Below are 14,299 nucleotides of genomic sequence, written 5' to 3' on the forward strand. Positions count from 1 at the left end.
AGGGTCTACGGTTTGAACTGGTCACTAAATGGTTAACCATGGTAACAGGACAATGAATCTGTCTTGACTGTGTGGGAAGACTTCATTGTCAGCTGATATTTATTTTACACCAACTATCCACCTTCGGTAGCTTTTCAGATCTGCCCTCAGGTAGTCAACGTTGACTGTGGCCCTTGGGTTTGACTCCTCAGGTTACTCGACTACTTTAACCTCCATTTCCTCTGCTGGCGTTAGTGACAGTAGCCACTTCATTAAATGCCTTCTGTGAGACATTATCATAGTCCCTGGCCAACAGTGGGTGCTCAGTTTATATTACATATTATATCTACCAAGAAAGGACTTAATCTGGGGAAGACTCATACAGACTAGAGGGGCTTAATTAGCTGGAAACGAGGAGCTGGACATTAGGGGCATTAATCACAAGACCTCCTACTGCAGCGTTTTGGAAACTGTGTGTACAGCAAATTTTAAAATTGCTAATTGTCTCCTCATCACGGTTGATGCTGTGATCCTTAATATGAAAAACAGTCGTAGCCACAGTGCTATGGTGGACCAGGGTGCTTGTTTCTGGACAGAGGAAACTAAACAGTGGAAAGGTGACACTTGCTGTAAAGAAAGGGGAAGGGGGCTGAATTTCTGGGCCTGAGAAGTGAGAAGAGAGGCCCTGACGGGGGTCTGAGGTAGGATCTCACCCCTCTGCTGTTGGGAGTTGGGGGTGGGGGGACTGTGTTTCAAACTCAGCAGAGCTGGGGAGGAAGAGGCACCAAGGGGAGAAGGGAGGAATGGATGAGGATTGAGAAGGTAGATTCCAGCTGTTGGGATTTCAAGAAACAGCACTCCACTTGAACTATGTAAAGGAAAAAAGCGTGTCTCCTGGAGTCCAAGATGCAGCTGGACCTTCAGAACTGGCCAGGCCAGGACCAGGGCCCGTAGAGGAAGTTGAGGAGTATCCCTCTGCCTCTCATTTCTTTTTCCCTCTAACTTTTTCTGTTTCCCAGACCATGTGGCCCCTTCTCCATTCTCTTTCCAAACTCTCAAGAAGGGTCTCTGATTGGTCCATCGAAGGTCAGGATTGGCCTGGGACAATCAGCCAGGGTGCGGGGTATACAAATGCTCACTCCAGGTAGATGAGGTGGGGAGCAGAATAACACGAAAACTGGTCCTTGGCTTGGCAGGCTGAAGGATAGATTTCAGCCCACTGAGAGGGGTTACCTAGAGGAGAATGGGGAATGAGTGAGGGCTGCTAATGGGGTATTTTCCCCCACATGCCTCTTTCCCATGCACAGCTGAGCATCCTCCATGGGAACAGGAATTAAGTCTTCACTAACCTGCCAGCACATCTGATTTGGACTAACCACATTTCAGATGTTCAATAGCCACATGTGATTGGTGACTAGTGAATGGGACAGTGCAGTACAGAAGCTCAGATCACACACACAGTGGGTTGTTTCAGAATGCCAATTACATTCTATTTTAATCTTTTTGGTGTTCATCAGAGCCATTGAAATTAGCCTTATCAATTGAGGCTAAGGCATGGAAGATGTTACTCTGTCGATATTTGAATGAAGAATACAAAAAGAAAATGTCAGACATGATAGCATTTATCAATGAATACTTGAAAAAGTTATCTAGACCTATTCGTGATTTAGATGATGTCAGATTTGCAATGGAAGCCTTGTCTGCTATCCGGGATAATGAAATCCAAATGGACATGACTTTGGGACCCATTGAAGTAAGAAACTATTGCATTTTCCTTTCTTGAAATGCCTTTTTTTTTCCCCAAATAGAAAATACTAGAAAGCAGACTTTGTTAATATTCTTTATCTATGAAGTATCTTTCCTGATGTTGATGTCTTTAGGGAAGTTTCAACAATTATTAACAATCAGTTGTATTTAAAGGAATATAAATATATTAATAATGCTGTTCTGTGCTAGCCAGCTATCAATAATTCTGCACTAATATTTCATGGAAAAGGATAGCTGCACCCCTCCCATATAATCCCAGTATGTTAGGCAAGTTTTCCAAATATCTTTGGCTTTCCTTAGAAACCAGTTTTACGTCTCTCTCATGGCAGTGGCATACCACAAGCAGTGTACTGGGAGCAGCTCACCTAGGCTCAATAATAAACTGTTGGAACTTAGATCAAGAAAGGATGATTTTAGAAAAATGCACTGTATTAGTTTGTTGTTGCTGCTATAACAAATCACCGACTATAAATTCTAAATGGTATAAAATGACACAAACTTACTCTTATAGTTCTACAGACCAAAAGTACAAATATGGGTCTTATGGGGCTAAAATTCATATGACAGCAAGACCATTTTCCTTCTGGAGTCTCTAGGGGAGAGCTCATTCCTTGTCTTTTCTGCTTGTAGAGGCTGCCCACACTCCTTGGCTTACTCCCTCCCCCGTACCCCGTGGCACCATTCCTATGTCTGCTTCTCATCAGATCTTCTCTGACTCCTACCTCTCCTACCTCCTTCTTTCCCTTACATAGACCTTTGTGATTATATGGGCCACCTGGTTAATTTAAGATAATCTCCCATCAATAGCTCCTTAATTACAATTGCAAAATGCCTTTTGCCCCTTTTTGGTAATCTATTCCCAGGTTTTGGGGATTGGGATGTGGACAATATTGAGGGAGTACTATTATTTTGTCTATCACAAGTATTTTGTGACTAGTATTAGTAATAACTTACAATTTCTGACTCATGATGATAAAGAACTTGTTTTAACATTGATTTCTCTTTGGAGACAAAGTGCTCCTTCCCTTATTACCAAGAACTGGGGAATTGGCACTCCCAGTGCCTCCTCTCGGTGCCCAGTGCTTATCACTATTTTATGCTTTCTTGACCCATTTGGAGTTTATGCTTCTTGGTAGCTAATGGACTTCATACTTCTACTACTTTTAATAATCTTAGTATTTAGGAATTTTGTATGCTGACCACATATTCCTTAAGATTGAATACATTGTTATGTATTTTTTCCTAAATATATGAGCTTTATTCTTTGGTTGACATTTTTTTCGTAAAGCTAATTGCCCATCCATCCCTTGAATCATTCAAATTTCTTTTCTGTGGAGTATGTCTATGTCATCATTATTCCTTTTATAGCCAGTCCCTGTAGAGTATGAGGAATTATCTTGTGTAACACTGGGATAAGGTCAAGGGGAGAGACAGAAATTAACTCTAGGGATATTTTATTTATTTATTTTTGTGGTGCTGGGGATTGAACCCAGAGCCTTGTGCATGCAAAGCAAGCTCTCTACCAACTGAGCTATATCCCCAGCCCTATAGGGATATTTTAAAGGATATCCCAGTGTGATCTGCCTATGTTTCCACCAGAATCACATAAGTGCTTAATAAATGCAGATTATAGAGCCTGTGATCTGGAGTCATTGTGTGGTGGGCAGGGAGAATCAAAATGTGCTTTTTCTACATCTTTAATTTTGAAAACCATTCTTGTAGAATTTTCTGTCTCCTAAGATGTAGGAGTGTTTCTAGAAGGCATCTGAACTGTTTGGCAATTGCTTCCCCTTGTGGTGTTTCTGAACTCACCTCTACTCTGCAGGAAGCCTACAGTATTTTAAACAGATTTGAAGTTGAAGTAACCAAGGAAGAGTCAGAAGCTGTTGATACCTTGAGATATTCTTTCAACAAATTGCAGAGCAAAGCTGTAAGTATAAATTTAATTATTATTTTAAAGTCACTATTTTAAAAATATTTCATACTTTAAAAACATAATTGTTTTATTTCTTTTTGATACCAAGGATTAAACACAGGGGTGCTTAACCACTGAGCAACATCCCCAGCCCTTTTTTATTTTTTATTTTAAGACAGAGTGTGGCTGAGTTGCTTAGGACCTCAGTAAGTTGCTGAGGCTGGCTTTCAACTCACAATCCTCTGCCTCAGCCTCCCAAGCCACTGGGATTACAGGCATGCACCACTGTGCCCAGCTACTTAATTGTTTTTTTTTTTTCTCAGCCCATATTAGGACTGATTTTTTTTAAGAGAGAGAGAGAGAGAGAGAGAGAGAGAGAGAGAGAGATATGAGAGAGAAAGAGAGAGAGAGAGAGAATTTTTTAATATTTATTTTTTAGTTTTCGGTGGACACAACATCTTTGTTTACTTAATTGTTTAAATTAACATTTTCATTGAGATATAATCCAATGCCGTATATAGAGTTTACTATTATGAAATAGACAATTCAGTGGTTTTTACTTTATTCACAAAATTTCATAACCACCATCATTATCTAAATTTAGAACATTTTCATCACCCCAGAAGAAACTCTGTACCCATTAGCAGTCACTCCCCCTTCTCCCTCTTACCCCAGCCCTGGAAACTACTAATTCACTTTTTATCTCTGTGGATATACCTTTTGTGGTTCTGAACATTTAATACAGATGGAACTATACAACATGTAGTGTTTTGTGACTGGCTTTTCACTTGCATAAATTTTCAAAGTTCATACATATTGTTCCATGTGCCAGTACTTCATTTCTCTTTCTCTCTCCCTCCCTCCATCCCTCTCTCCCTACCTTTCTTCCTTCCTTCTTTTTTTTCTTTCTTTCTTCCTCTCCCCCAACCCCTTTCTTTCTTTCTTTCTTTTGTGGCAGTACTAGGAATCGACCCATGGCCTCACATATGCTAGGCAAGTGCTCTGCCATTGAGCTATAGCTCCAGCCCTCCAGTACTTCATTTCTCAATGGCTAATGATATTAGGCATCTTTTTACAAGGCCCTTTTATTGGCCATTTGTTGTATCTTCTTTGGAAAAAATGCAAATTTAAGTCTTTTCCTTGTTTAAAATGGGGTTGAACTTTTTAATTAATTAATAATTATTAATTCATTTGTTTATTTATTTTTTGGTGCTGGGGATTGAACCTAGGGCCACACACGTGGTAGGCAAGTCCTCTACCACTGACCTATATTTTGTTTTGAGACAAGGTCTTGCTAAGTTGCCCAGGCTGGCCTCAAACTCGGCAATCCTCCTGCCTTAGCCTCCTGAGAAGCTGAGATTACAGATGTGCACCCCTGCACCCAGCTTGTGCTCTTATTAATTGAGCTGTAAGAGTTCTTTATGAATTTTGGATACAAGTCCATTATCAGATGTATGATTTGCAAATATTTTCTCTCATTCTTTGGGTTATCATTTAATTTTCTTGGTGATGTCTTTCAAAGCACACACATTTTTTAAAAAAAATTTTTTTAGTTGTAAGTGGACACAATACCTTTATTTTACTTATTTTTTATGTGGTGCTAAGGATCGAACTCAGTGCCTCCCACATACTAGGTGAGCGCTCTACTGCTGAGCCACAACTCCAGGCCCAGCACATACATTTTTAATTTTGATGAAGTCCAGTTTACCTATTGTTGCTGTTGCCTGTGTTTTGGTATTGTGTCTAGAAAACTGTGGCCCAACTAGGATTTAAAGATTTTGTGTTTTATTATAATAATTTCATAATTTTAGATTTTCCATTTATGTCTCTGATTCCTTCTGAGTTAATTTTTATATATGGTGTAAGGTTATCCAGTTGTCTCAACATTGCTCTTCACCAACGAATTATCCTGACACCCTTGTTGGAAATCAACTGCCCATTAATGGAAGGGCTTATTTCAGACTTAGCTTTATTTTGTTTCTATATGTCTCTCCTTACGCCAGTGCAATACTGTCTTGGTTACGGTAGCTTTGTGCTAAGTTTTTTTTTTTAAGCTGTATAAAATACACATAACATAAAATTTACCATCTTATACTTTACCATCTCCATTTTCCTCCTCCCCTACGCTCTGACAACCAACATTTTACTTTCTATCTTTATCATTTTATTTCCCTGTCTACCCCACAGAAGTGAAATTATAATATTTGTCTTTTTGTGAAAGGCTTACGTCACTTGGCACCCTACCCTTAACATTTGTCTGTTGTAGCAGGTGTCAGAATGTCTTTCCTTTTAAGGCTGAATAACTCATTTCATGCATATATATCACATTTTGTTTATCCGCTAAAGGAGACTGGACTTGCTTCCTCCTTTTGGCCATTGTGAATAGCACTGCGTGAACACCTGGGTATGTCTTTGAGACCCTGCTTTCAGTTCTTTGGGATACACACCCAGAAGTGGAATTGCTGGATCATATAGTAATTCTATTTTTTAATTTTTAAGGAACTGTCAGTGTTTTCTGTAGTGACTTCACCATTTTACATTGCCACAAACAGTGACAATGTAGAGGTTTTAATTTCTTACCAATGTTTGTTATTTCCTATTTCCTTGACAGGAGACATCCTGATGGGTGAGGTGTATCACATTTTGCTTTAGATTTGCATTTCCCTAATGATAAGTGATATTGAACATTTTTTTTTCATATGTTTGTTGGCCATGTATATATAGTCTTTGGGGAAATGACTATTCAAGTCTTGCGCCCATTTTAAAATCAGGGTGCTTGTCTTTTTGTTGTTGAGTTGTAGGAGCTCTTTATATATTCTGGATATTAACTGCCTAAAAGAGATGATTTGCAAATATTTCCTCTTATTTCCTATTTTGCCTGTTCACTCTGTTGCTTGTGCCTTTAAAATCCTTTTAATTTCTACAATACTGATAATGATGTCCCCTTTTTCATTGCTAATGTTAGTAATATGAATCTCCTTTCCTTTATTCTTGGTTAGTCTAGGTAAACATTTGATAGTTTTGTTGATCTTTTCCATAAAGAACCTTTGATTTGTCGATTTTCTCTCTCTTTTAAAAAAATTCTCTATGGTCTTTATTTGTTCTCTAGTTTTTATTATTTTTTCCTTCTGCTTGCTTTGCATGTAGTTTGTTCATTGTCTAGTTCCTTAGGGTGGATAATTAGGTTTCCTGATTTGAGATAATTGGTTTTTTTTTCTTTTAATGTAGACATTTACAGCTATAAATTTCTGTAAGCATTTCTGAGGTTGGTAAAAATTTACACACCATTGGTTAAACATTGAAAGTGAACTCTGCATTTTTTAATTATGCTGAGAAGTTTCATTGAATATCAAATAAATTGGATGCTGGTGTAAAATTTCTCATTTATGCAAAGTTTTGTCACTGATATTGAAGCAAGACATAGTAGCAAGGACACAGAACTGAAATTGGGGTCATAGTGATTGCAGCTGTGCCACCAACCAAATGGATGATCTAATGCAAGTTAATGACCTTTGTTATTCAATTTCTTCATGTGGTCATTTAGAATATTCATATTTTTTATATGTGGTTGTAAAGCTCACTTGAAATAATGCATATAAAATACTCATATTTATTTAAATACCTATTCAGTGTTGACTAATTGCTTGCTTTGAAAAATGCTTGCTGGCAAGTGAGCCATAGAAAGGAAACAGGGAACTCGCCACTGAGATTTAATGAAAGCCAGTCTGCTGCTGCTGGGATCACTTGGTTGATTCTTCCATCTTTTTGACTCTTGGCGTTAAAGCCCCTGGCCTATCCTTTAGTAGAGATACACTGTTCCGTACTACACTCATCATTAAACTGAATGTAGTGTATGTTCCAACCTATATATAAATGCTGATTTTGAGAGTGATTAAGAACAGGGTCCCAGGAGCTACACTACTGGGTTTTGAATCTTGACCTTGCCTCTTACGGTGCTGGGATCTTGAGAGAGCTACTTAGCCTCTCTGTGCCACAGTTTTCTCACCTGAAAAACGGATATAATATTAGTGTGGTAGAATTCACTGCCAGGATTGTTGCCAGGATTGAATGAGTTAATGTGAAGGATATTTGTAATGTTGTTTATACGTAAAGTAATATCACTTTCTTTGAGGGAATTGCTCCAAGCTCTGCAGCCTTGTGAACCTGCTAGAAATTGCTAATCCCAGCTGTTGGTGTGGCTCTAGAGACAGCATGTGACCTAGACTGGGTCTGTCATAGTAAACCTTTTCATGGCCACAGCGATGGCCTGAGCTAGGTCAGAGAGCTTTTTCCAGTTACCAGTTTCAGAGAAAAATGACTTAGCCTCTTGGATCACAAATGAGAATAATTTGAATCTCCTGTAGGCACACATGGGCTGTTGATATATTTTATTACAAGAGAACAGAGACATCCCTGTTCCTATAGGACACCTGTGAGAAAAGACACTTGCTGGAATAGAATTGCAGTTTTCCTTTTTAAGATGTGACTTTTACTCTCATGTCAAATATTCTTTTTCATTCCAGGTGTCTGTACAAGACGAACTAGTTCAAGTGCAGCCAAACTTTAAAAGTAATCTACTTGAGGCCGTGGAAGTTTTTCGTGAAGATGTAGCAAACTTTTCAGAATCTTATGAGCAGGTAATTTAAAAATTAGCTGTTCTGGGTGTTAAAATGTTCTGTGATATGTTTGTTTGAAATGAACGGGATGAACCCTGAGAAATAGGTCCATTGTATTTAAACAGTGATATTTGTATATTGATAGCGGTCTGAAAAAGAGGATGGTTACTCCTTTAAGCATGTTTTCCAGAGAAAGAAAGCAGATCTGACAGTTACAAGGAGGAAACCACACTGGAGATTGTGGAAGGAATCTGGTTTTGCTCTTTGTTAGGGCTGGAATTCTTGGAGATTTCCATGTAGATCTATTACCAGGTGGGAAGGCTGTCAGAGACTATAAACACTGCAGTGCACAGGGCATTATGCCACCTCACTTTGCATTGTCACTAACTCTTATAAAACCAGAAGGTCACTGAAGATGAGAAATCAATGTCATTCCTGGCCAGTCCCACAGACTGCTCAATCTCGTATTCTGAATGATAATGTGGACTTCCTTAAAGTTGAACTCAAAAGTTGGTTATAGTTTCCTAAATTATTCCACTTCTTTTAGTGGTCACAAATGGATCTGAATGCAAAAAAAAAAAAAAAAAAGATTTAAACCCTCAGTGCTACTTAACATAACACCTTTTTAGTAACACGCATTAAACTGAATCTCTTTTAGTTGGATTAGTCAACATTGATTGGTCCTGCCATTCTATTGTTAAAAATATTAAAATGGAGACCAGGTCACAAGAATCCCTGAGCACACAAAAACCATTGGGCATCATAAGTGACCTTAACCTTGGTTGCTTTGCAAACCTAAGGGAAACTCAACCTGAACTATTTCTTATAAATGTCTCTATTAAAGAAAAGCAAAACTTAAGCTGAGCCAATGAGAAGTTTATAATTATGAATTTATAATTATGTAAATAGGGACTTTCCAGCAGGTGGACTAAGGGAAGCAACCAATCAGATAATTTCTTGCTATTATTCCATATTCACTCTAGAAAAGCTCCTCCCTTAACTGCAGCGGGGCCCTTTCTGGTTTGGAATTGCCTGATTCACGAAACAAACAAACACTTTAAAATTTTTTATGCCTCAGTTTACCTTTTAAACACTATTATGTTGGTTTATTATTTAGCATTTCTACAACATTCATGATTGTAAAGACCACATGGATATCCTCAGTATTCTTCATTTTCCCATAGAGAATCTTCTTTGTTATTTAATCTGTCACTACATAAGTAGTTGTTTCATTTCTTTGCCTTTTTGGGAAACTATTTTGGGGGGATTGTTTTGCAAATGTGTACTGGTTCCTGGCCACCAGAGACTGCCTTCTGCTTCTTCCACGTATTCAACCTCTATGTGTCTCAGTTTCCATATTTGGCTGAACATTTAGTACAAGGGGCTGTTCTCAGGATTCCTCATTAGTTAGTCTTTTGAAAAAATAGTTTTAATTAGTTATATATGACAGTAGAATGCATTTATTCACTTTGATATATCATACATTGATGGGTATAATTTCTTATTTTTCTGATTGTACATGTTGTAGAATCACATTGGTCATACAGTCATATATATACATAACTGTTAGTTATTCTAATGAACCACACATCATCATTTATCATCATAAATGAAACTCAGCAGAGCTCTTGTGGTACACACTTCATACAGGATGTGTTTCTAGTTTTCCTCATCTTTTATTAACTGTGTGAAGGACCTTTAAAAATGAATAGAAGCTGGAATAATGAAATGTTCTGAAATTGAGAGTGGTCATGGTTGCACAACTCTGAATACACTAAAAACATTGAATTGTACAATTTGTGAGTGGGTGAATGGTTTAATACGTGAATTATATCTCAATAAAGCTGTTAGGAAAAAAGTGAATAAAAATTTCAAGTACAGGACAAAATTAGACCATTTAAATGAAAAATAATGTTTATTTATTTAAAAGAAAAGACTAGCTAGATCTGGTGAATAGACCAATGATCTGATTAAGAATGAAAATGGAGATTATATTATTTCTCATAGGAAGGACCCATGGTTCCAAATATACCACCCCAAGAAGCCAGCAACAGGCTACAGATATTTCAGGTAAAACCACACTTATTTGTTACATTGACAGAGTGTTCTTTTTAAAGATGATTGTAAGGGGAAATTTATGTTTTATCTTTTCATAGGAAAGTTAATGTTTAAAGTACATTCAGATTTTAATTATACCATAATCTTCAAAAGGATGTGATTCATCCCTTCTCTATGATCCTCGAGGCTCTTCTCCACAGAATTTCTCTCTGTATTTTTAGAGAACGAGACTCTGAATGTGAACTTAGTAATATTTTATTCTACTTCCAAGAATCTCATTTGATAAATTAACTGATAAAATTATAGCATAATAAAATGTATCAGCATAAGGTTTTAAAGATTGGCAAGTGGGTTTCCCGTGTTCCCCTCACGCCATTGTCTGGCTTCCTTTTATAACCATCATTTTCAACTTCTCTGCTCTAGACAACGTGGTAGTCATTGGATCAGGCCAACCCATCACTCTGTTTTTCTGCACTCAGATTGCTGAGCACATCTCAAGAAAAATCACACGCTCATTTGGACTAATTTTTTGCAAATTCATAGATTCTTCTGTAAATTAGCCAGTCTGGAACATCAGGCAATTCTCTTTTGGTTGTTGTTGTTGGTACCAGGGATTGGATCCAGGGGCGCTTAGCCACTGAGCCACATCCCCAGCCCTTTTTATATTTTATTTAGAGACAAGGTCTTGCTGAGTTGCTTAGGGCCTTGCCAAGTTGCTGAGGCTGACTTTGAACTCATGATCCTCCTGCCTTGACTTCCCAAGCCACTGGGATTATAGGTGTGCACCACTGTGCCAGGCCAATTCTGTTTTTTGTTCTGTTCTTTTTCCTGTTTTCTACTGTGACTGAATGAACACCTTTATGTTCTCTTTACATTCCCAATCCCACCTGCATTCTCAGTAATTTGAAACACATTAGCTCCTGTGTGGGTTTGTCAATAGAAATTTGATGAAGAAATGGTTCTTACCTCTCAACTGCTAAGATCTGTAGAGAGATAGTAAACTAGAGTTAATTCCCAAACCATATGATGAACATTAGAATCTAGTTATATAGAATTTGTGTTACGGAAACAGGGCTAAGGGGCTCCAAGCTCAGGTGGAGGATTTTGGGGCAGAGAGAGAAGGCTCCTTGGAAGAGAAGGCATCTAAGCTACATCTTGAAGGACTAATTGGAGTTAGACTGCGGAAGTAGGACAAGCCAGTGAGGCAGAATTTGCAGCTTGTACAAAAGCTCATCAGTGAAGACACTGGGAGTGAGCAGGGATCAGTGAGCAGGAAGGGTTAGGGAGATGTTGACCACAGTAACTGAAACCTGGAGAGGGAAACTGCAGATAAGTTGGGGGCGGTGGTGGAGTGGGGTGGGGGTGCCATTCTGTACCATTTATGTAAAATGCACATATCCTGCTAACCGGTGAAATACTTCTGTTTGCATTTATGCTTTGAACAATGTTAATGTTTAACATTCCAAATATATAACCAAATTCAAATTCGAAAGAAAAAAAATCGAAATATGAGTATTGACTTTGCTGATTTAAATTGTTAGAATTATTTCAAATAGCGTTAAAATTGACTCTTTGGTTTTACAGAGTGTTGCATGAAGAGAAAACAGGTTGAATGGATTATACTAGTGCTTTTTACTTTTTCCTGATGGTACTGGGGATTGAACTCAGGAATATTCTACTACTGAACTACATCTCCATCGTCCCCTCCATTTTTTCTTTTTTTTTTTTGTGGTTGAGACAGGGTTTCACTAAGTTGCCCAGGCTGGCCTTAGAACTTGTGATCCTCTTATCTCAGTTTCCTGAGTAGCTGGGATTACAGGCATGTTCTACCTGAGCCAAGCACCCCTTACTCATTTTTAACCCTGCAGGAGTAAGAGATCACCAGTCTTTTTTTTTTTTTTTTTTTAAGGTGACCAGTCTTAATTAGTACATTAGCCTTTATCACGGATTTTCAGGTGACTATATTAGAACTTGAAATATAGATCTCTTGGAGACCACTTAATTTGTTAAAGAAAGAAATTTATAAAATGGATGCTTTTAGAATGTTTGAAAGCTAACTTTCCTAAATGCTCAACTTTCCTCTTGTAGCCTGGTGAAGAATAATTTTACTTCACCAATCCTTGTTTCATAGACACTACTAAATAAACCTCCACCTAGCTTTTAGCTCAATTATGATAAAGTTTACTTTAATGGGATCTGAATTAATTACATTTTAGTACAAATTTAGAAATCTTTGTTATAGGCCAATTTTGATGATCTGTGGAGGAAATTTGTCACGTATTCATCAGGTGAACAACTTTTTGGATTGCCTGTGACTGACTATGAGGTTTTACACAAAACCAGGTAAGTTTAGAAAATGTTCAAGTCTTACATACTTTCATTTAGTATTTAAATAATTAAATACTTCCTGTTAGAAGAGTCACATCACTGACAAATCCTTTATCATGTGGAGAACAACATGACTTGGAACACTCCTAAATATTCCTTGTCCTTACTCCTTTTTTTTTTTTTTTTTTTTTTTTGGTACTAGGGATTGAACTCAGGGGTGCTTAATCACTGAGCCATATCCCATCCCATTTTGCATTTTTTTTTTTTTGAGACACTAAGTTGCTGATGACCTCAATGAGATGCTGAGGCTAGCCTTGAACTCGAGATCCTCCTGCTTCAGATTCCCAAGCAGCTGGGATTATAGGCATGTGCCACCACACCCAGCTTGGCCCCACAATTCTTGACCTATTAGACACACAGTGTTCATGTACAGAAGAAGTTATAAGGAAGTAGAAATAGATTGCAGAAATTCTAGGCATGCATGGCCTAAAGTTAGTTTATTCTTTACTTTTTTTTTTTACTAGTTGTGAACAATGTAAGTAATTGTGTAGAAGTGTTGCGATTTTGAATAACTTTAGTTTATTTACGGGAATAACCTTCCTCAACTCTTTTACCCTTCTTACTGCACTTACGCTAATGTGCTCTTTCCCTCAATGGAGGTGTAGAATTTATTGAAATCAATGGTGGAAGAACTTAGTTGATTTTAAACAATAGATCTAGGATGTAAACAAGTATATTTTTAATAGAACTTTAAATATACCTTTCCTCAAAAGGGACATTAAAGCAGTGCTATTAACTTATTACAGACTTGACTTTAGAAAAGAGCTTAATGTTAGTCATAGCATAAAAATTTCACCATAAAATAGGCATGAAATTTTCTGAAGATAAATGTGTTAGCTGTATAGAGTAGATGGTCTGCATTCTCTCTCTAAAACAGTTGATCTTCAAATTTAACTCCTTAACCAACTGTATGAGAATTGCAGATGGCTGATCTTATTGAATTGGGGTCTCTGGGATTGGGTCCTGGGAAATTTGTGCATTTACACCTTCTCTAGGGGATTCTAGGCATCCTCAGTGTGAGGTTCAATGTGCTAACCTTCAGTGTAATAAGAATAATAATCATCACCACTTAACCGTCTGGATCAGTGGCTCACTTTTTATTTTGGTATTTTAAAATAATTGTATAAATAATTTATAGAAGTCAGAATAACAGGATGATAAAAAGACACTTTTAGTAGAGAATTTAATAAGATCTTAAGCACAGTGAACCCAAATTTGTGCTCCATGATGTCCTGGTTTGAAGATAAACACAAAGCAGAGGCCATTATTTAAATACAGCTAGCTCTCATGCATGAACCTGGGCAAACCCAGCGGTAAACAACTGATTCCAGCTTTCACCTCCATCTCCCATGGATCTCTCGCTGAGCATTCCTTCTGATTTTTCTAACACTTGCAGTGTTCAAACTCAAGACTGTTGAAAGCTTGTAATTTTGTTGAAGTGAGGGCTGTCTCCTTCTTTGCACTATAAATACAAACTTTTTTACTTTTAAATTTGAATGATCAACTTAATGAACATTTTCATTTCTACTCCATCTATTTCCTTTGAATATGCTTCTGCCTTCAACACTTGTCCACT

The 14,299-nt window shown here is 37.5% G+C and overlaps 1 protein-coding gene across 1 annotated transcript in view; it reads left to right on the forward strand.

The window, feature by feature from the left end:
• The window catches only part of DNAH8 (dynein axonemal heavy chain 8), a gene marked incomplete at its 3' end in the record, with an annotated part of 273,605 nt that overhangs the window by 80,546 nt on the left and 178,760 nt on the right, over window positions 1-14,299 (forward strand). The window contains exons 25-29 of the mRNA XM_081294489.1: window positions 1,497-1,732; window positions 3,572-3,676; window positions 8,185-8,298; window positions 10,285-10,347; window positions 12,578-12,678. Of these exons, the coding sequence (XP_081150615.1) occupies window positions 1,497-1,732; window positions 3,572-3,676; window positions 8,185-8,298; window positions 10,285-10,347; window positions 12,578-12,678 (619 nt within the window). The remainder of the gene's footprint in view (window positions 1-1,496; window positions 1,733-3,571; window positions 3,677-8,184; window positions 8,299-10,284; window positions 10,348-12,577; window positions 12,679-14,299) is intronic.

The sequence above is a fragment of the Spermophilus citellus genome (genome assembly GCF_964194105.1).
Source record: "Spermophilus citellus genome assembly, chromosome: 5".
NCBI classification, from domain to species: Eukaryota; Metazoa; Chordata; class Mammalia; order Rodentia; family Sciuridae; genus Spermophilus; species Spermophilus citellus.